General features: G+C 52.5%; 1 protein-coding gene across 2 annotated transcripts in view; it reads left to right on the forward strand.

Annotated features, from left to right (window-relative positions):
* Positions 1 to 616: 616 nt before the first annotated feature.
* The window catches only part of OLFM2 (olfactomedin 2), a 59,072-nt gene continuing 37,719 nt past the window's right edge, over positions 617 to 21,969 (forward strand). The window contains exon 1 of one of the 2 annotated variants that reach the window (XM_046638537.1): positions 617 to 774. In XM_046638537.1, the coding sequence (XP_046494493.1) occupies positions 700 to 774 (75 nt within the window). In that variant the 5' untranslated portion in view covers positions 617 to 699. Of the gene's footprint in view, positions 775 to 16,374; positions 16,510 to 21,969 lie in introns of those variants that run through there. The other variant, XM_046638535.1, reaches the window with a different exon arrangement.

Consider the following 21,969-nt stretch of genomic DNA (forward strand, 5'->3'; position numbering starts at 1 on the left):
GGGGACGTGAAAACAGGATGCTCCTTTGGGGGCCAGGCCCACCCAGTTGGCCATTCCCATCGGCCTCCTGTCTATGGGTCCCCTGCCCCCTGTTTTGGTCTCTCATCCCCCCCTCTCCATCTCTGCCCCACCCTCCTTGTCCCGGCAATGACCCCCTTCCCCCAACATCCAATTTCACAGGCTCTGCCTCAGTTTCCCTGTTGATTCTTGAGTTCTTTAAGGAGGGGGCCTCTTAATTTCTCTTCTTTGCTTCCAGGCCTTCCTTCCTCCTGCTCCCCCCGCCCCTTGAGCTTCCTCCTGCTCCCATCTTCAACGAGGGTGCAATTCACAAACACGCGACGGAACCCCCTCCCCCATATCGGTGACCCGCCCCCATCGCCGCCGTGGGGGGGTGGGGCTGCCAAGTCTTGTCCTCAGCTGCCCTCCTCCCCGGTGCCAGCTCCCCCATCCCCGCCCCCAGACCCCCGCTCCGGCGGCGCCCGAAGACGAGCTGGGGGCGGGGCGGGGGCGGAGCCCGCGACAAAGGCTGGGAGCGAGCGCGGGGGGCGGGGTGGGCGGAATCCCGGCCCCGGCGCGGCGGGGAGGCGGCGGCCGAGGGTCGCCCGGGCCGGGCGGGCGGGGTGGCGCATGGTGGCGGGCCCCGCGCCGAGGCGCCGCTAGGGCGGGCGGGGGGACGGGACGCCGGGCCGGGGGCGCGTCATGTGGCCGCTCACGGTCCCGCCGCCGCCGCCGCCGCTGCTGCTGCTGCTGCTGTGCTCAGGCCTCGCCGGACAGGTAGGGGCCTGGCGGGCAGGTGCGGGCGCACAGGGCTCCCGGAGACACGGGGCTTGGGGCTCCACGAGCCATCCCCCCCGGGTTGCAAGGGGCGGGGGTCGCAGCGGGGGAGGGGCTGGGACGTCCACCCGGGCTTGTGGGAGAAGAGGAGGGGGCTTCAAATCCAGCCTCAAGCTGGGATGGTTTGGGGGCCCACCTGACCCCACCTTCGGGGTTCCCAGCCCCTCGATGACCCGGAGCCCACACCCGCCATCTCGCTGGAGCTGAGTGGGGTTGCGGGGGGGGGGGGGCTCGACTTCACGGGGCCTTGGGGTGTCGCTTACCTTTCACTCCCCCATTGTGGCAGGAGGTGCCCGGTTTCTGCAGCCCCCCACTCCTCGCCTGCACCCCCAGTGTGGGGAAGGGGGCGGGACTCACGTGTGAGTGACTGATGGGGACGGGTACGGGGTGCTGGGTAAACGTGTGTGTCTTTGTGTCATGGCTGGGTGTGACTGAGAGTTTGTGAGTGTGTGTGTGGCTGTGCGGGTGTGTCCAACTGTGCATGAGTTGGGGTGTGATCGGCAGAGGGTGTCTCTATGTGAGGGAGAATCTGTGTGACAGTGGGAGGCTGTGCCTGAGGGTTGGTGTGACAGTGTGAGGCTTGTGAGCCCGTGGCCGAGAGTCGTGTGTCTGTGTGTGACTAGCGATGTGACAGCGAGTGAGGACTGTGTTAATCCTGGCAGTCTTTGGGCAGCCCTAGCTGTGTGTAAAGAACTGTGGATGACAGTGTCCCTAGGACTCTGTCCATCTGCCTGGGTGTTGTACAAAATGTGTGTGACCAGGTGTGTGGCTGTGTGAGCGCTTTGGGGCGACCATGTGCCGTTGTGTGCCTTTGAGTAAATCACTCTCAAAAGGGGGTGTGAAGGGCGAGGGCTGGGTGTGCAAACGTGTACACCCATGCATCTGTGTGTGTGTGTGTTGGTGCCACACACACTCCATTCATGCTTTCACAGAAGCAGATCTCTTTCTCCGTGGTACCCTATCTCTTGGGCAGGCTTCGGGGGGCCTTGCAAAATGTGGGGGTCCAAGCTTTCTTCAGCGATTGGCAAACCTCTTTCCTCCTCCATCTTGGGGATGGGAGCGCCCACAAGTTCTCCGACCGCTACAAGCTCAGAGGGAAGCTGAAAGGGGAAAAAATAAAATATGAATGATAATAACAGCTAACGGTTAAGTGCTTCTTCTGCACTGAGCCCTGTTTCAAGCACACAGAATGAATGAAGCATTAGCATTTAGCCCTCGCGGCACCCTTCTAGTGGGTTCCATCGCTACTCTCATTCTACAGATGGAGAAACTGAGGCACAGAAAAGTCACGTCACTCGCTCAAGCTCTGACAGCTCGGGGGTGGCAGAGCTAGGACTGAATCGAGGCAGTCCAGCTCCTGAGCCCACACGTTTACCCGCCTGTTAAATAATCCACTCCATGGGTGTGGACAGTGCCTGTGTAGACACTGGGAGGGGTTTTCAGGTAGAAGCTCAGAGGAAAAACAGTTCTGGCACCTTTTCTTTCCTGGTCAAGAGACGAAAGAATCAGGCCCTTGTACCCAGCCGAGGGGGGTGTTGGGAGAGACGGAGGTCGGCTCTAGATGGAAGTATTTCCAGGTCACAAGGAGAGAGTGGGGGGTCCCTTCCTTTGCTCATGCGTCTCCCCATCCCAGAACCTGCGTCCTGGCTGGTTCATCAGGCTAGCATTAGGCTGCACACAGCAGGTGCTCCATGGATCTGTGAGCCGGAGAGAAGTAGAGAGACACTGAGAGAGACAGAGACCAAAAGAGGCACACACTTGAGAGAGCGGAGTTGAATTTGGCTCCGAGAAGGATCCTTGGAACCCCGACCTGGGGATTTTCCCCGACCCCTGCCAGTCCCTGGGAACTCTAGATTTCCTGTCCTGTCGCCAAGACTGGCTGAGGGCGTGGGAGGGGGATGTGACAGGTGCTGCTGAGGCGCGGGTCCTACAGACTCCAGCGCGGGGAGGGAGTGGCCTGGGGGCGGGGCTAACAGAGGTCTCAGGGGGCGGGGCTAAAAAGCGGGGGCGGAGCTAAGTCATTTGGGGCGGGGCTGGTGGGGTCCTGCCTCGGGCTGCAGCGCCTCCAGGCGGCCACCACGGGCACGACAGCGTCGTAAACCGGTCTCAGCCCCCGGGGTCTTGGGAAGGGAGAGGTCTGGAGAATGGATGCTCTGCCCCTTCTCCGCCCCCGCCATTGCCTCCCAGAGCTGCCTCCTCCGTCCCTGCTGAGTCCGGGGCTCCATCCGGGGTCCTTTCTAGAAATCATTCATTCGTGCAGTCAATCAACAGATACGGTTAAGCACTAGGGATCCAGCCAGGAACTGTCATCAAATCCCTCCTCTCCTGAAGCTGACGTTCTGGGAAGAGAAACAGGCAAGGACCGAATAAATATTTAGTACAGTATCAACAACGAAATAAATGTATACTACAGTGCAAGTGGCATGAAGAATAATAAATAGGATAAAGGGGATTAAAGAGTGATGGTGGTGGGGTGGGGCCTCTTTTAGCAAAGGTGGTCAGGGATGATGTCTCTGGGAGGTGGTGTTTGAGGTGACACGTGAAGGAGGTGAGAGACGGAGCCTTCTGGGTATCCAGGGGAAGAGCATTCAAATCGGGAATAGCAAGTGCAAAGGCCCTGAGGTAGGAGCGAGCTGGGTGTGTTTGAGGAGCAGCAGGGAGACTGGTGTGCTGGAGAGGAGTGAGCCAAGGGGAGGTTGGGGGGAGATGAGACCAGGGAAGCTAGGAGGGGCCAGACCACGTGGGAAATTGTGGGCTGTGGGTAGGAGTTTAGATGTGACCCTGAGAACAGGGGGGAGTAGCACCGGTCAGAGGAGTCATCCATCCATCCAGGGTCTGTCCCAGATGTTCCGAGTCTGGCCCCTGAATCTCCTGGAGCTACTGGAGAGCTTGCCTGGTCCAAGCCCCAGCATCTTCCCTGTGGGAAAGATGCCCCCTTCCTGACTACTGGGAAGTTCTTTCTAAGATCTAGCTTTGTCTTTGGCACTATCTGAGTTTGGAGTCACCTCTTTCTTGGGGTCCGCTCAGGATGGGAGGGGACATGTAGTCCAGTGTGTATTGCCTGCCTCAGGGCCTTTGCACTTGCCATTCCCGCTGCCTGGGACACTGTTCCCCCAGGTAAATACTTGACTCCATCTCTTTCCTTCTTCTTAAATGTCACCTCCTCCATGAGGCCCACCCTAACCAGCCAAGTAAAATAACCTCCCCACTGCCACTCTCTGAGCTCTTATTTTTCTTCATAACCTGTTAACCCATAACAGCTAACCCTAACCCCAACCCTTTTTTTAGCTGTTATTTTTCTTCATAACCATCATCAGTGCATTTCCACGGTTTGTTTATTCATTTGTTGCTGTTCAATAAATCTCTGTTGAATGAATGAACGAATCCCCCTCCTCTTCCCACAGAGTCTTTCTTTCTCAAACTGTGGGACTCTTACGCCAAAGGAGGCTCGAGGGAACAACCTCCCCTTGGTCCCCTCGGACCATCCCACACCCGCTTCAAGTCAACCATGGCTCCCGGGTCTGAGACATCAGCAAAACGTTCTTCTTCGTCTGTGGCTAAAATTCCACCATTATGGGGCACCGATGTTTGGGGTTAAGACGCTGTTCTCCCGGGCTCCTCTAGAAAATGTAAATGTCCCAGGAGGAGGGAAATAAGAGGAAATCTTGAGGCCTCCCAGATGGTAGCGAATTGGACATTTTCTTCCCGAGAAGAGCGGGGCTGGGCCGGGCCCGAGAGGGAGGAGCTGGAGCGACACCTAGTGGTGGGATGGGGTTTGTGCAGAGACTGTGTGCGCGTCAGGGCCCCGCCCCGGGAGAGGCCACGAGGTGCTTGCTTGGGGTGCAAAATTGCAGGGCACGCCAGAAAACCTCAGCAACCAAGATCAATATTATTTTAATGCAACATTTTAAGAAAATCAAAATTAATGCTAAAAATGGATGATAAACAAAATATCAACATTTTAAATAAAGACTGGATCCAAATTTGCTCTTTTGCAACTCACATCCATGAGGTCGCATCCCTCACATTAGGGACCGTGTACCTGGCCTTGGCCAAGCTGGGCACAGGGACATGTGTGTGCCATAGGCACATCTGTGCGTGTGTCCGCACAGTGTCTCTGCCCCTATGGGTCCCACATGTGGGCATGAGCGGGTTTCCTGAGAGCCCAGCAGCTGGTGTGGGCAATGGCTTTGTGTCTCCAGAATTCAGTGTCGGTGCCTGGGAGGCAGTAACCCGCTGTTTTCTGTTACTCACGCGTTCGTGTACAGTCACGCGCCGCATAACAGCGTTTTAGTCAACGACGGACCGCATATATGATGGTTGTCCCAGGAGATTCGCACCATATAACCTCGGTGTGTAGTAGGCTGTACCATCTAAATTCGTGTCAGTACGCACTATGATGTTAGCACAATGATGATGTCGCCTAACGACGCATTTCTCAGATCGCGTCTCCGTCGTTAAGCGATGCGCAACTGTGCTGATTTAGAGAGCAGTCATTGTGGATCTTCGGTGCTTCGAGCCTTATACAGACACCGAAAGCTGGGGGACAGTTTGAGCTCTCCCGGGGTGGGATGGACGATTGAACTTCTCTCAAGTTGAGTCTCGCTGTACTGGGGAGAAGGCGTTGGGACAACAGCGGGAGACTTTGTTCCCATTTTTTGGGGACTCTTGTCCGAGAACATTGACGCGTCCTCACGCCCAGTGGAAGCCTGGTCTGTCCACAGCCGCATCCATCTAGAGTTCAGCTACAAACCAAGAGAAACCGCAAAGAGCAGAGCGGAGGCAGAATAGATCCCAGGAGGTCTGCCTGCAGAAGCCTATTTGTGTTGCTTCTGGACGCCTCAGCAGGCTCCCAGTGCCTGTTCCTTCTTAGGTTACACACAGTTCCAACAATCTGGGCAGCTGGCATCGCAGCCCCACCTGGCAGGTGAGAAGCCAGGGAGTCACAGCGTGACAAGAAAGAAACCCAAAGCACAGTCAGCTGAAGCCATGGAAAGAAGTGGCAAATAGCTCCTCACCTTTTAGGTCCTGAGGGAGTCTTAGTTCTTCCCAAGAAAAACACCTGGAGAGGTGAGACCCAGCCGTCAGGGAGACAGACATAGCAGGCACATAGCGGAATGTCAAGAGTCGGATGGGCTTCCTGGAGGAGGGGGCATTTGAGTTGGGCCTTGAAGGATGAGTGAGTGAAGATTAGAGGGTGGGCATTCCATGCAGAGGAAGGTCGTTGGCCAAGCTGGCAAGACCTGACAGCACACGGTGGGTCCTGGAAACAAGAATCAGGTGGAATGGGGATGGTGCACACGGGGAGGTAAGAAAGGAGGTGAGGGGCCAGCCTGGTGGTGTAGTGGTTAAGGACGTGTGCTCCACTTTGGCGGCCCAGGGTTCGCAGGTTTGGATCCTGGGTGGAGACCTAGCACCACTCATCAAACCATGCCGTGGCAGCGTTCCATATAAAACAGAGGAAGATTGGGGGCCGGCCTGGTGGCGCAGCGGTTAAGTTCACGCACTCCGCTTCGGTGGCCCAGGGTTCGTGGCTCGGATCTTGGGCGCAGACCTATGCACTGCTTATCAAGCCATGCTGTGGCAGGCATCCCATGTACAAGTAGAGAAAGATGGGCAACAGATGTTAGCTTGGGGCCAGTCTTCCTCACAAAAAGAAAAGAAAGAAAGCAAGCAGGTGAGCTTGGAGAGTAGGTTGTGATCTGACTGTGAGGACCTTGAAAGGTGGGTTGAGGATTTTATAATTTATTAAACTGGCAATAGGGAGACACAGAAGGGTGTGTGTGTGTAAATGTGTTTGTGTTTAAATAGAAGGGTTTTAAAATTTTTTTATTTTTAATTGTGGCAAAATACACATAACAAAATTTACCATCTTAACTATTTTTAAGTGTCCCGTTCAGCAGCATTAATACATTCACATGGTTGTGCATCCCCACCATCCATCTCCAGAACTTTCTCATCTTCCCAAACTGAAGCTCTGTCCCCATTAAACACCAATTCCCCCCCCCCCAGCCCCTGGCCCCATCTTCTCCTTCCTGTCTCTGTGGATGTGGCTCCACTGGGGACCTCACATAAGTGGAATCAGACAGCATTTGTCCCTTTGTATCTGGCTTCTTTCACTGAGCATAATGTCCTTAATGTCCATCCATGTTGTAACATGTGTCAGAATTTCATTCCTGTTTAGGGCTGAATAGTATTCCATTGTATAGATATACTATGTTTTGTTTAATCATTCCTCCATCAATAGACACTTGAGTTGCTTCCACCCTTTGACTATTGTGAATATGCTGCTGTGAACATAGGTATGCAAATATCTCTTTGAGACCCTGTTTTCAACTCTTTTGAATATACACCCAGAAGTGGGACTGCTGGATCATACGATAATAATGCGTTTAATTTTTTGAGGACCCGCCATACTGTTTTACCATTTTACATTCCTACCAGCAGGGCTCAAGGGTTCTAATTTCACCACATCCTTGCCAACACTTGTTATTATCTGACTTTTTGATTCCAGCCCATCCTAATGGGTGGGAGGTGATCTCTCTTTGTGGCTTTGATTTGTGTTTCGTTAAGGCTTAGTGATGTTGAGCATCTTTTCACGTGTTTATTGGCCATTTGTATATCTTCTTTGGAGAAATGTCTAGTCAGGTGGTTTGTCCATTTTTAAATTGGGTTGTTTGTTTTGTTGTTGTTTAAACAAGGTTTTCGAGGCAGGAAGGAGACATGGTTGGATGTGTGTGAGGGACAGATCCTCTGGCTGTGACATGGAAGATAGACTGGAGGGGAGAGGATAAAGGTGTGAACACAGAATTATCTCAGAAGCTGACAAGGCCTGAGGCAACTTGGTGGCAGCCAGAGGCACAGCTGGACAAACATTTGGGGGCAGAGGGAGCATCCCTCTCATTGCCCGCTGTCTAAGGTCCTCAACCAGACCTACTGTCTCCTTCCCAGCCTCCTCCTGGAATCCTGAATCAGGTGGGAAAGCAGAGATGATGGGAGAGAGGGCGCCGAGAGACTGCTAGGGAGAAAAGAGGGAGATATGTTTTAACACCGTTTCCAAAAACTTGCTGGAACCAAGCAAAAAACGAAAGGCAGGCCCAGGCTGGAAGGCTAGCACCATCTCTTCTGAGGGATGCAAAGCTGTGTATGTGTATGTGTGAACACGAATTCGTGCCTTTCTCATGTGTGAATGAAATACCATGGGGGCTGAGGTGGCCCAACTGACAGAGGACGCCTGGCTTATTGCAAAAGACTCTTCGGGGCCGGCCCAGTGGTGTAGTAGTTAAGGGCGTGTGCTCTGCTCCAGCAGCCCAGGCTTCGCTGATTCGGATCCCGGGCATGGACCTACACACCGCTCATCAAGCCATGCTGTGGCGGCGTCCCACATAGAAGAACTAGAAGGACTTACGACTAGGATATACAGCTATGTACTGGGGCTTTGGGGAGAAAAAAAAGACTCTGTTTTGCTTGGTTTGTGTTTTCTAGCTTTTCTCTTGGAAAGTTTTATCATTTTTACTGGCTGCGCATCAGAGATGGACTTATGTTTTATCATGGATACCTTAATTTGTATTTTTAAGTAAACTTTCTTCTTGGTGTAAAACATGTCTGCAGAGAAGTGCACCAATCATAAAGGTCCAGCTTGGTAAACTGTCTGAAAGTGACGTGGTGTTACCAGCACCAGGTTGAGAAACAGGACTTTGCAAGAATCCAGAGGTCCCCTCCTGCTCCTTCCAGGTGCCACTCACCCCCAAGAGTAACTGCTAAGCTGATGTCTCTCATTAAGTAGGTTTTGCCTGCCTTTTTTTTTTTTCTTTTTGGTGAGGATGATTGGCCCTGAGCTAACATCTGTGCCAAGGTTCCTCTATTTTGTATGTCGGATGCTGCCACAGCATGGCTTGATGAGCGGTATGTAAGTCTGCACCCAGGATCCGAACCCATGAAACCCAGGCCACTGAGTGGAGCATGCAAACTTAACCACTATGCCACCGGGCCGGTCCCAACCAATCTTCCTCTTTTTGCTTGAGGAAGATGGCCCCTGAGCTAACATCCGTGCTGATCTTTCTCTACTTTGTATATGGGATGCTGCCACAGCGTGGCTTGATGAGCGGGGTATAGGTCTGTGCCTGGGATCTGGACCCGTGAACCCTGGGCTGCCGAAGCGGAGCACGTGAACTTAACCACTACGCCACCAGGCTGGCCCCTTGGCCTGCTTTCTAACTTAATGAAGTCTTTAAGTGCGTAGATTTTGGTACCCGGCTTCTTTTGCTCGATTCAATGTTTGTAAGATTCCTTCATGTTATTGTTTTGTGGTGGCTTGCCTGTTTCCATTGCTTTATGGCATTCCATTGTGTGAATCTGCCATGATACACTCTTTCTGCTGTTTCTGGGCATTTGAGTCGGTGAAGTTTGTGGCTGACGCCAACAGTGCTGATATAAACACTTAGACACGTGTCTTTCGTGAATGCTTGTTCATATTTCTGTTGGGTATATATGTACAGTTAGATTCTCTTTATTCGCAGTAGTTACGTTCTGTAAAGACCCTGCGAACAATGAATTAGCGAATACAGAATCGCTGCATTGAATTATTGCAGGGTCAAATTCCTGCAAACCTCTAGTCACAACATTTTTGTCAACTGAACAACATGCACCCTTGTTTTATGTGTATTTCTGTTTAAAGAGACCTTATATATAGTCAATTCGTTAGTGTCAAACTCACAGCCAAAGGCGCTGTGACTCTCGCCTGAGTGAAGCTTATCGAGGAGCTGTATTTTCTCTGGAAGACACATCACAGCCTTCTTGCTCTTAGAAACGCTAGATAGCACTTCAGCACTATGCGTGGGGGCCACTTAAAGTCGTGAAATCACCAATAAAAAGCACAAAAATGTGAAAAATTTGGTACTAAAGAGACCGTTTAAAAGACACTTGTTTTAGCTACGAGAGCTGAAACAAGAAGGCAGAGCGTGGCTGTGCTGGACCTCAGTGGGAACCTGCACGTGGGTGGCTCAATTTTTGGCCACTCTGCGCTTGTCCGCCAATGACCACAAAAGCCCCCGAGGGTTGATTTGGGGGTTACAAATAAATTGTACCGAGGAGGCGAGTTTGCCAATATGGAACCTGCAAATGATGAGACTCAACTGTAAATACCCAGGAGCAGAATGGCTGGGTCGTAGGGGAGAAATATATTGAGCTTCACTGCCGAACAGCCTTCCAAATGTTCCAAAGGTTCTTCGAAGGGCTTCTCGATTTACCCTTCCCCCTGTAGTGTCTGAGCGTTCCAGTTGCTCCACGTCACCACCAGCACTGGGTGTTCTCTTTCTTTTTCATTTTAGACATTCTGATGGGTGTGCAGTGGTATCAGCTTATGGGTTTAATTTACATTCCCTGATGACTAATAATGTTAAATACCTTTTCACGTGTTTATTGACCACTCGGATATTCGCATTTGTGAAATGGCTGTTCCAGTCTTTTGCCCGTTTCTCTGTTAGGCTGTCTGCCTTTTTCTTATGGATTTGTAGAAATATGTGTGTATATTCAGATTTTATATTTATCTGTTCATATGTGATACAAATATAAAATCAAGATATGAGTTTTTTGTTGGATATAAGGATTGCAAATGTCTTCTCCTACTCTCTGGCTTGTCTTTTCATTCTCTTAATGGTGTATTTTCATCAATAGAGTTTCTTAATCTTTTTGTGTGTGTGTGAGGAAGATTGGCCCTGAGCTAACATCTGTGCCCATCTTCCTCTATTTTGTATGTGGGACACTGCCACAGCATGGCTTGATGAGTGATGTATAGGTCTGTGCCCGGGATCTAAACCTTCGAATGCTTGGCTGCCCAAGCAAAGAGTGTGAACCCAACCACTATGCCACTGGGCCTGCCCCAGAATTTCTTAATCTTAATGTAGTGCAAATAACAATTTTTTTCTTCAAGATTAGGGCTTATTAGTGTCCTGTTTTAGGAATCTTTGCTTACTCTAGAGTAGTGAAAATATCCTTCTATATTTTCTTCTAAAAGCTTTAGGTGTACAATCCATCTGGAATTGATTTTTGTGTGTGATGTGAGGTAGGGATCGACACTCATTCTTTCCCCTATGAACAGGTCCAATGGATGCAGCACCATGTAGATTCTGGTGCCCAAGTGTCCAGGATAGAATCTTGAGGGCCTTTGGGAAGGTTTCTTTGCATGTCTGTGCCTCTGATTCTTCACTTTTTTTTTTTTTTGGTGAGAAAGATTGGTCCTGAGCTACCATCTGTGGCAATATTCCTCTATTTTGTATGTGGGATGCTGCCACAGCATGGCTGATGAGTGGTGCTAGGTCCGCGCCTGGGATCTGAACCTGTGAACAGCAGGCCACTGAAGGGGAGCATATGAACTTAACTACTATGCCACAGGGCGGGCCCCTGTTTCCTTATTTTTTTAATGGCAATTGTAATCCTATCTTCTTCACAATGGTATTCTGAGGGTTAAATGAGTTATGAAGTGTACATCACAGCAAATGGTGCCTAGCATGTGATACATACTCAATAAACCTTAGCAATTATTGTTATTGTTTCTGAAAGTTATGAATTTTTTTCCCGGGAATTTTCAGGGGAAAATACATTTCTCTCAGTGGCTCCCTGTCAGTGTATTCAGGTTGCTTTTACAGAATACCATAGCCCAGGTGGCTTATAAACAACAGAAATTTATTCCCCACAGTTCTGGAAGCTGAGAGGTCCAAGATCAAGAGGCCAGCAGATTTGGTGTCTGGTGAGGACCCACTTCCTGGTTCATAGATGGCTTCTTCTTGCTGTGTCCTCACATGGCGGAAGGGGCAAGGGAGCTCCCTGGGGTCTCTTATGAGGGCACTAATCCCACCCTCATGACCTCATCACCTCCCAAAGGCCTCCCCTCCTCGTACCATCACCCTGGGGGTTAGGTTTCAACACATGATTTTGGAAGGACATGAGCACTCAATCCACAACACTCCTGAACATGATGCTTAGTGTGGTGATGGTGGCGGAGAGGAGGCGACACTTTCTGGAAATATTTCTGCATCAGGATCAGCCGGCATTGGTGCTGGTTTGGATGGAAGAGTAGGGAAGAAGGAAGTAAGTAAAGGGGCACAATCTCTAGGTTCTAACTATGGGTACATCTGGCCAGGAGCAGGCCAAGGGAAGCAAGGGACCCAGGGTGCAAAATTGAAGGAAGAACTCATTTGCATGTCAGTGCAAGCATAGAGCACCTTAGGGGAGGGGCCTTGCAGGAAAGTTTAAGAATGCTCCCCCCAGGGGCTGGCCCAGTGGCGCAGCAGTTAAGTTCACACCTTCTGCTTCGGTGGCCTGGGGTTCGCTGGTTCGAATCCTGGGTATGGACATGGCGCCGCTTGGCAAGCCATGCTGCGGTAGGCGTCCCACATATAAAGTAGAGGAAGATAGGCACGGATGTTAGCTCAGGGCCGGTCTTCCTCAGCAGTAAGAGAAGGATTGGCAGCAGAGGTTAGCTCAGGGCTGGTCTTCCTCAAAAAAAAATAAAGAATGCTGCCCCCTTTTTAACAGTTTTATTGAGGTATAATTTACATACTGTAATATCCACTGTTTAAATGTGCAATTCAACGGCTTTTAGTAAATTTATGGAGTTGTGCAAACATCACCCCAATCCGGTTTTACAATATTTCCATCAACCGGAAAGGTCCCTTGTGCCCATTTGCAATCCATCCCCGCTCCCACAGTCACTCCAGGAAATCACTAATCTACTTTCACTTTGCCTTTTCTGGACATTTTGTGTAAATGGAATCATACAAAACGTGGCCTTTTGTGTCTGGCTTCTTTCACTTAGCAGAACATTTTTGAGGTTCATCCATGTTGTAGTGTGTACCAACAGTTCATCCCTTTTCATGGCTGCATGACATTCTGTTGTATGGATGTACCACAATTTGCTTATCCATTCACCGGTTTATGGGCATTTGGATGGTTTCATTGATTATGAAAAATGCTGCTATAAATGTTCATATATAAGTCTTTCATGGGCATAAGCTTTCGTTTCTCTTGGGTAGAGGAAATTGTTGAGTCTTATGGTAGGTTTCTGTTTAACTTTTTAAGAAACTGCTCAATTATTTCTCCAAGTGGTTGGAACATTTTATAGTCTCAGTAGCTGCTGGTTCTGATTCCTCCACATCATCACCAATACTCGGCACTGCCTGTGTTCTGATTAAGTTTGTGCTGGTGGCTGTCACGTGCTATTAGTCCCGTGAAACACACAGGTGGAGATGTCCAAGATGCAGATGGCCATGGTGGTCTGAGCTCCAGGTGGAATCTGGGCCGTAGAAATAGCTCTGGAAGTCTCAGCTGTAGATTGATTTAGTCAGTCGATTAACAACAATTTCTTGAGCACCTACTGTGTGCCAAGCACTGTTGCAAGCCATGGGGATGCAGCTGTGAAAACACAGATATGTAGGTGCCCTCGTGAAGTTGGAAGTCTAGTGGAGGGGACAGACCATAAACAAATAAAAGTACAATACGATGTCACACGGTGACAAAAACTGTTCAAAAAAGTAGAGCAGAGTAAGGGGCAGAGAGTGGTGGGGGCTGCCATCGTAGATGAGGTGGCCAGGGAGGGTCTTTCTGTGATGGGGAACAAACCATTCCAGGTGTTTCAAAGAGAGGGAATCTAATGCAGGGAGCTGAGGAAGGGGCTCTTGTGTGGGAGCTGGGGCCGTGGGGGGGAGGTGTAGTTACTTTCAGAACACACCTCCACCCCAAGCAAAAATAGGAGAAATACCCTGGCCTCTCCCTTACTCTTCATCCTCCAATCTCCCTCCAGTGCCTCCCATTGGATGAGCCTAACAGGAAGCCCAGGTGCAAGGGAACCTGGGAAATGTAGTTTACTGGAGAAGGGCGGGGCATGGCTCTGACCCGCACAATGCTAGTGCAGAGATATAAATGAAGTAAAGGACCAAACTGTATGCGTATCTGTGGTGATAGTGTTCTTGGTAGAGGGGACAGCAAGTGCAAAGGTCCTGAGGAGGTAGTGTGCCAGATGGAACCAAAACCCTGGGAGTGGGTGTGAGGGACCAGGCACAGTGTACAGAATGAGAGGAGTTGGGACTTAGGACAAAGCCCTGGGAGGTACAAGCATTTAGGGAGAAGGCAGGAGACAGTGATGGTGCAGAGAGGTGGGGGCAGAACTAGGAAATGATGAAAGGTCTCTGAAATCAAGGGACAAATGACTAACCTGTGAGAGTGAGTAAATAAGGGCTGGTGTGAGGCTGTGGGACTGGCCAGTGGAAGACCACTGGCTCCTTGGGCGAGGGGAGTTTTGGAGCGAGGCGGGAGGTGAGGAAATAGAGAGAGCAAGTGCAGGTGGAGGTGTAGACCACATCACGGAGAAGCCTGGCCGGAAGCAGCTGGCGCAGTTTCTTACAGCATCAACCGTGAGGCAGCGAGAACGTATCACTGGGTTCCAAATTTTCTAAGCCAGGAAGCCTTGGAGCCCAGTGGTTTTGGGGTCCAAAGCCAGAGAGATCTAGGTTCGAATCTTGAGCCCCGTTTATGGGCTGGGTCACCTTGAGCTGGTCCCCTCTCCTCTCAGAGCCCAGTTTCTCCATTTGTAAATCGGGAAGTCGCCTACTTCTTATGGGAGGTTGCAGGCGGTACGCAGCAAGCTCATTTGTAAAGTGTTCAGCACTCATAAACACAAGCTGTAGTACAAGGAGGCAAGGACACATCTCATTTTTTAAAGCTCGTTATCAGTTGCAAATAATAACAGTGGCAGCTACTATTTATGAAACACCATGTCCCAGACACCCCGCAAAGTGCTTTACAGGCACCATCGCCCCTGACCCTCCCCCAGCTCACTCTGCTCCAACCGCATCAGCCTCCTTCCTGTTCCTTGAATGCTTCTGCTCCTGCCCCAGGACCTTTGCACTTGCTGTCCTGTTGCCTGGAACGCTTCCGTCAGTTATCCAAATGGCTCCTTCCCTCACCTTCTTCAGGACTCTGTTCAAATGTCATTTCCCCCAACCACCCCGTTTAAAGTTTACTCCACCCCTTAGTCTGCAGCCCCCTTCCTCCCAGTAATGTATTTTCCTTCCTCCCCCCCCCATTTCTTGTCTGTCTCCCCTCATTGAAGCTGCACAAAGGCAGGCGTTTTTGTCTGTTGTTCACAAGGCTTGGGATACCGTAGATGCTCAATAAATCTTTCCCTCGATTCTCAGGACACCCACGCTCTCTACACGTATTAGGTTCACGCACCCTCACAACCACCCTCTTTGCAGATGAGGAAACTGAGGCAGAGGGAAGTCATGGGGGGAGGTCACACAGGGGCAGAACCTGCCTCTGGGTGGCGTCGAGCTCAGGAAAAAGGACCGTCCAAGCCCCCCGAGGCGGCGAGCCCCCGGGCGAGCGGCCACGGCCGGGAAAGGCCTGAGTCATCGCCGCCTCCAGACCGCAGCGGCCGCGGGCTCAGGGCGCCGGCGGCGGCGCGAGGTGACGCGGGGACGCCAGGAGGGGGCGTGAGTGCAGGGAAAACAAGGGAAATTAAAACCCGCCGGGCGCTCCTCGCCGCGCGCGCCGCCGGCTGGTGCGTGGGTGGGAGGTGGGAGGTGGGAGGTGGGGGCGTTGCACTCCCCCCTCCCCGGAGGGGCTGCCCGCGAGCCCGGGGCCTGGAGGCAGGTGCGAAGCGTCCGCTCCCCGCCCCCACCCCGAGTTTGAGTTGCGAGCGCAGACCCGCCTGGGACTTGCCGGCCAGAGGCCGTGCCCTCAGTCTCCGCCGGTCATGCTGCCCCGCCCGGTGTCCTGGGGACCGCCCCCCACGCCGGAGCGACCCCCCGTTACCGCGCCTCCCTCCAAGCGATCGCGTCTCCTCTGGGCTTCCCTCGTCCCGACGCGAGCGAGGGGTCCCCAGAGTGGCCCTGCTACCTGGGAAGCCCCTTCCCCCAGGAAAAGGAGACCCCTGGCTGCCCGACTCAGGGGAGCGCGCCAGACTCTCGCCCCCACGCCCCCACCCTGCGCCCCCGGGTTTAGAGCGCCGGGGCCGGTGTCCTAACCCGAGGTGGGTGGGGACTTGCCACTCCGGACCCCCGCGCGCTTTGGGTGGTCGCGGGGGGGGGCGGTTGCCCATTGTCCGCGCGGGGCGGGGGTGGGAACCCCGCTGGGGGGCGGGGCTAGGGATGCCGCGGCGGTGGGGGTCGGGTGGGGGGGTCCCGCCTGCGGGGCCCCCGGGGGCCGGTCCCGGGCACCGGGCAGTGAGGCTGGGGTGGGTTGGGGGGCAGCCGGGCGCCCCCCGCCCCCCGCGGGCTCCGGGCCGGAGCCGTGACGTCACGGCGGCTGGAAGTGCCCGGCGCGGAGGCGCGGGGGGGCGGGGGGGCCGAGCCGGCGCCTTATAAGCGGAGCCCGCCCGGCGCGCGAGCCGCAGCCCGCGTCCCCGACCCCCGGCCGGCCCCGGCCCCGGCCCCCAGCTCGCGCTCGCGCCCCGGGGCGGCGGGGCGGCGAGGGACGGCTCGCAGGCGGCCGGCCGAGCAGGGAGGCGCGGCGGGCGGCCGCGGGGCATGAGGCGGGGGCGCGATGTCGGTGCCGCTGCTCAAGATCGGGGCCGTGCTGAGCACCATGGCCATGGTCACCAACTGGATGTCGCAGACGCTGCCCTCGCTCGTGGGGCTCAACGGCACCGTGTCCCGCGCCGGCGCCTCCGAGAAAATCGTGAGTGGCCGCCGCGCGGGGGGCGCTCCCGGGGGGCGTGGTGCCCGCCGCCGCCGCAGCCCCCGGGGGCCCGGGCCTCGGCTTCCCCGCGCGCCCGGCCGGGGGCGCCCTCCCCGGGCTGGGGCTGGACGCGGAGGCGAGGAGCCCCGGGACCCCCAGGCCCCTGCGCGCCGTTCCTTCTGTTCCTGCTATTCTGCCGATTTCTCACTATGAGCGAGCAGGGTCCGAGCGGCAACAATGTACTCGGCTCTGCGCCCCGGGAGGAGGTGGCAGGGGCTGCGGAATTGAGCCGGTCCGGGGAGAGTGGGGCGGAGGGGAGGGCAGATTAGGGGGCTGGGAGGGACCCCGCCTCTGCACGGGAGAGTCTCGAGGTCTCTGAGCGTCTCCACCTTCAGCATCTCTGCCTGTTTGCGTCTCGGTGTCTCTCCTTCTCTCTCTGTCTCGCTGTCTCTCTCTCTCTCTCTCTCTCTCTCTCTCTCGGGTCTTTTTTCTCTGGGTTGCTTCTCTCTTTCTGTCTCTCCCTGTTTCTGTCTGTATGTCTGTTGCACTGTCTCTGACTTTGTATCTCTTTTTGTCTCTCTTTTTCTCTCTCATGCGCACACCTCCTCCCCCGCCCCATCTCCCTCCTCAGTACCTGCCTCTCATGTGCTGCATATTTATTGCCCTAACTCGCCCCTCCGAGGAGGCAGGCGGGTCTCAGACAGGGGCAGGAGCTGACGCTGCCCCCAGAAGCTCCAGGATTACCGCCGGCCATCCTATCCTCCTCTATCACCTTCCTCTTCCAGTTTCCCTCACCACAGAGCTGAGGGCGGGGGCGGTGCCGGGGGACTCAATCGGGGTTAATAAAGGTAGTCCTGGTGTCCTGGGGAGAGGGGAGGAAACTTCACTCAGCCTCCTCCAGATATGCATTCCCCACCCCTTCTTTTCTTCAGTCTGTTGGCGGAACTCCTCCCAATATTTGGAACTGGGATGCGTGGGGCTCCCTCTCCTGCTCGATATTTCCCCAACTTCGCCAGCGCCCCTGTTTAGCCCCCAGTGGCCATCACAGCGCCTCTTCCCTCCCCTCACTGAAAGGAAAGAGGTCTTTGCTCCCAAGGGTTGCAGGCGAGGGGAGAGGCGGGTGCCATGCACTGTGCCCGGACTTCGTGCAGCCCCCCGGGAAGATGGCCTTGCACTTGGCACCGGTGAGGGCTGTCAGTCCAAATTCTCAGACTGGAAGCCAACATGTGAAGCAGTGTCTTTCTGTGTGTCTCTCACATCGAGTGATATTATTTGCCTGTGTCCTGGTGTGTCTGTCCCTGCGTGAGTTTTTGTGTGTGTATGGGGGGGCGGTGTGAGTGTGTGTGTGTGGGGAGTTTTTGTGCGTTGCCAGCATGAGAGTCCAAGTGTGTCTTCCTGTGTGTAAGGGTGGGTCCCAGAATGAGCGTGGGCGTGTCCCTGAGTGCATGTGTCTGGGCTGTGTCTAAGTGTGTATCTGCAGTTGTATGTCCCTGACTGTGGGTCTGTGTGTGTTATGTGGTTGTGTGTGTGCATATGAGTTTGTATACAGGAATCTGAGGCAGCCTCGTAGCTGTTGCCTTCTGAGGGGGGAGAGAGATGATGGCTCAGTGGAATCGAAGCCAGATTCCTCTCCGCCACCATGTAAAGAGTGTGAATCTGTGTAAATGTGTGCGTGTATTATGTGCAGCATAGGGTGTGTAAATGTGAGCATATGGTGTGTCTGGGGAATGTGTACCTAAGTGTGTAAGCATGTCTCTGGGTTATGATTTTGTGTGTGCATGTGTCTGTGCAAATAAATACATATGTGTACAAGTGTGCTGTGTGCGTTTGTGTGAACATATATAAGTGTGTTTGTATATGTGCAAGTGGGTATCTATGAATGTGTGTGCCTGCCTTGTATGCATGTGGGTAGGTTCCTGTGTGTACCATGTGTTTTCTGTGTGTGTTTGTGTAGGTGTGTGTTGCACAAACAGACCTGGTCTCCACTCTAGCCCATCTGTATAGCTAACAGCACCTTGACCCAATGCTTCCATGAAATCACTTGCTAAAAGCTAATGGTTCTCCCATCCCCCTGATCCCCACCCCATCCCTCAGTTTCACGAAGCCTTACCAGGAAGGGCTCTGTGGAGTGAGATGCCAGGGGACTCAGGGTAGGACCTGAGAGGGGACTGTGACATGAGGGTGCTCTAGAAAGTGTCTTGGGAGTCTGATAGACCTGGATCAGAATCCAGACTTTCCCCCAACTTGCTCTATGACTCGCTCTTGACTCTGGACCAGTGGCTTCATCACACGGACTTCACCTCATCTATAAAATGGGAATAATTCCTACCTTACAGAACTATTGTGGGTAACAGAGCTCCCCATCCATCCATCCTTCCCTTTATCCCTCCATCTATCCATATCCATTTTTCCCCCATCCTTTCATCCATCCATCCATCCATCCACTCACCCATTTATCCACCCATCTCTTTATCCTTCCATTTGTCTCTCCATCCATCTATCTTTCCATCCATCCATTATCCATCATTTGTCTCTCCATCTCTTTCCATGCATCCTTCCTTCCATCTGTCCATCTCTCTATCCATGCATCCACCCATCCCTCCATGTGTCCATTATCCATCATCCAACTATCTCTTCATCTATCTTCTATATATCCATCCTTCTATCTATCCATCTCTCTATCCTTCCATCCTTCCCTCCATTTTGTTTGTTCAACTAAACTATTGGGTGCCTCCTCTATGTCAAGCATGTATATGTTTGAAGGCTTCAGCTCAGTGCCTGACATGGTAGATGCTCAGTTAGTGACAGGACTCTGAGTTAATCATATCTGGGTTTGAATTCTGGTCCTGCAACTTACTAGTGGCATGACCCTGGGAAAATTATTTCCTCTCTCTAAGCTCCAATATCCTCATTAGTCCAGGAGAGTTCAGAGTCCCCATGAGACCATAGGATCCATGAGGATGTCAGTGTTTTGCTCACTACTGAACCCTAAGGCCTGATGCATAGTAAGCCTTCAATAAATATTTGTCAAGTGTCTGAATCAGTATCTTCATAAGAATTCACGAATTTCACCTTCAAATGGAAATAAATGGCTGAGTGCATAGTAAGTGTTCAGTAAGGAGTTCTTTGTTCCCCATTGTAGCCAAGCACATAGTAGGCATGGAATAAATATTTGTCAAGTGTCTACATCATTAATCCACCTTCCCATGGATTGGGGAGAACAAATGGAAGTGACTGGGCACAGAGTAGGTGCTTAGTAAGGAGGAGTTGTAAGAAGGTATAGAGACCCAACATGGGTAAGCTGAAGGGTTCAGGAACCCAGGTAGGGAGAATTCCCAGTCATGAGGCAGAAGGTTGGATGCTGGTGTTTGACTTAATAAAAGACCTTAGTGGTGAGGAGGGGGTGGGCCCAGACCCTCTGGCTGTTCTTGTCTCTGGCTTCCCCTCCCCAAACAGATCAGAAGAAGCAGCTTAGCATTCTAAGGGATTCTAAGAGATGGTGTTACAGACCATCTCTGGAAAGGGGTGGGGAGGAAGCTGCCTCTGCTACTACCTTTGGCCAACTCCCAGTCATAAACCATCCTGTGGGTTGGGAGCCTTCCGCGGAACGGCTCCTCACCTGGGGGTCATAAATCAGAACCAGACTAAGAGCTGTCAGCCCCACTGCCAGCGACTGCCGTCATTATAGAGCCTGAAGTGAGTTACCTGCATCTTATATGCTATGCTCTTGCCTGTCCCCTCCTTCTTAAGGGCTGGAGGGAAGGAAGGGGAGATGGCGGAGGGGTATTCTGTTTGGGGAGGACCCTTTTCCTCGAGGGAGGAGTGGGGAGGGTCTGAGCAGCACCAACAAAAGGCTGTTTGAAGACTTCCCTGTGAAGAACCAAAGCTCAGAATCCATGCCTTTTCTTGACAGTTTTCTGGGGGAAAAGGCCCCAGATACTCTATATCAGTCGAGAGAGGCTGAGTTACGCTGTGGGAACAAGCAGCCTCACATCTCCACAGTTTAACATAGCGCAGGATTATTTCTCCCATGTGTTGTGTATCCATTGGTGACTGGAGAGCTCTGTCCATGGTAACCACCCAGGGACCTGGGATGATGGAGGCTCTATGGTGATATGATCGTTGAGGCGGGAAAAGGAGCTCACAGCAAACCCCCCACTGTGGGGGGGGGGGTCACATGTGACATTTCATTGGTCAATGCAAGTCATGTGGCATGCCTAACCTCAAATAGCACCTACCGTCACCTGGACAGAGAGGAGTGGCCAAATATTTGTGCCTCACTCTGCTGATCCCTCCTCCTCTTATCCTAAGTGACAAGATTCTCTTAGAGAGTGTCTCCATTCATTCATTCACTCTTCTCTTCAACACATATTTATTGAGCACCTACTATGTGCCAGACACTATTCTAGGTGCCATGGATAAAAGAGTGAACAAAACAGGCAGATATCCTTGTCCTCATGGAACTGGCATTCTAGGCAGGGGTGGGGAGAAATAAATAAGTATAAAGATAAGTCTGTAATATTCCAGGTGGTGGTACAGGTGCCGTAAAGAAACATAGAGCAGAATAAGGGGGGTGGAGAGTGATGGGGGGACTATTTTAGATTGAGTGGCCTCTCTGAAGAGGTGACATTTGAGTAGAGATCTGAAGGAAGTGAGAGAAGGCTCATATCAAAAGGAAGAGAGTTACAGGTAGAGGGAACAGCAAGTGCAAAGGCCCTGAGGTGGGAACATGCCTGAAATGTTGGAGAAACAGTGAGGAAACCAGTGTGGCTGAAGGAGAGTGAGTGAGGAGGGAAAGAGAGGTGACAAGGGCAGGGAGGTGGTAGGAGGTACATCATGCTGGGGGAGAGAGCATTGTAGGAATTTCAGATTTAACTCGTGACTCCTCGTGTGCTCCCTATCCTCCTTTCATACTTTTCTTTTCTTTTTGCATTTTTAACCTTGTAATATACTCTGTGTGACTTATTTATCTTGTTGCCTGATTCCCTCACTATCATGTCAGCTCCACAAGGGTGGGATTTTTTAAAAATCATTTTTTGTCAACTCTTGTAGCTTCAGGGCCCAGCGCAGGGCCTAGCACACAGTGGGTGTTCAGTAAATACTTGTTAAGTGAATAAATGGGATGCTGGGGAGGGTTCTGAGCAGAGGAGGGGTGGACTCTACTTAACTCTACTTAACTCGGGTGTTCACAGTTTCCTTCCGGCCCCTGTGGGGAGGGCAGACTGTGGGAGGTGAGGGTGGGAGCTGGGAGACCAGGGAGGAGGCCACTGCCCTGGTTCAGGTGAGTGACGATGGGGACTGGACCAGGGTAGGGGCCAAGGAGGTGGAGAAAAGAAGGCCCATTGTGGATTTGACCCGCATCTGCTGTATTCACCTGCTCCCAATTGTGGACTCCAGTTTTTGCTCAAAATGCAAGGAAATATTTAATGAGCATCTACTTTGTACTGGGAATGGTCCTGG

This window comes from Equus quagga, chromosome 14 (assembly GCF_021613505.1).
Source record: "Equus quagga isolate Etosha38 chromosome 14, UCLA_HA_Equagga_1.0, whole genome shotgun sequence".
Lineage (NCBI taxonomy): Eukaryota > Metazoa > Chordata > Mammalia > Perissodactyla > Equidae > Equus > Equus quagga.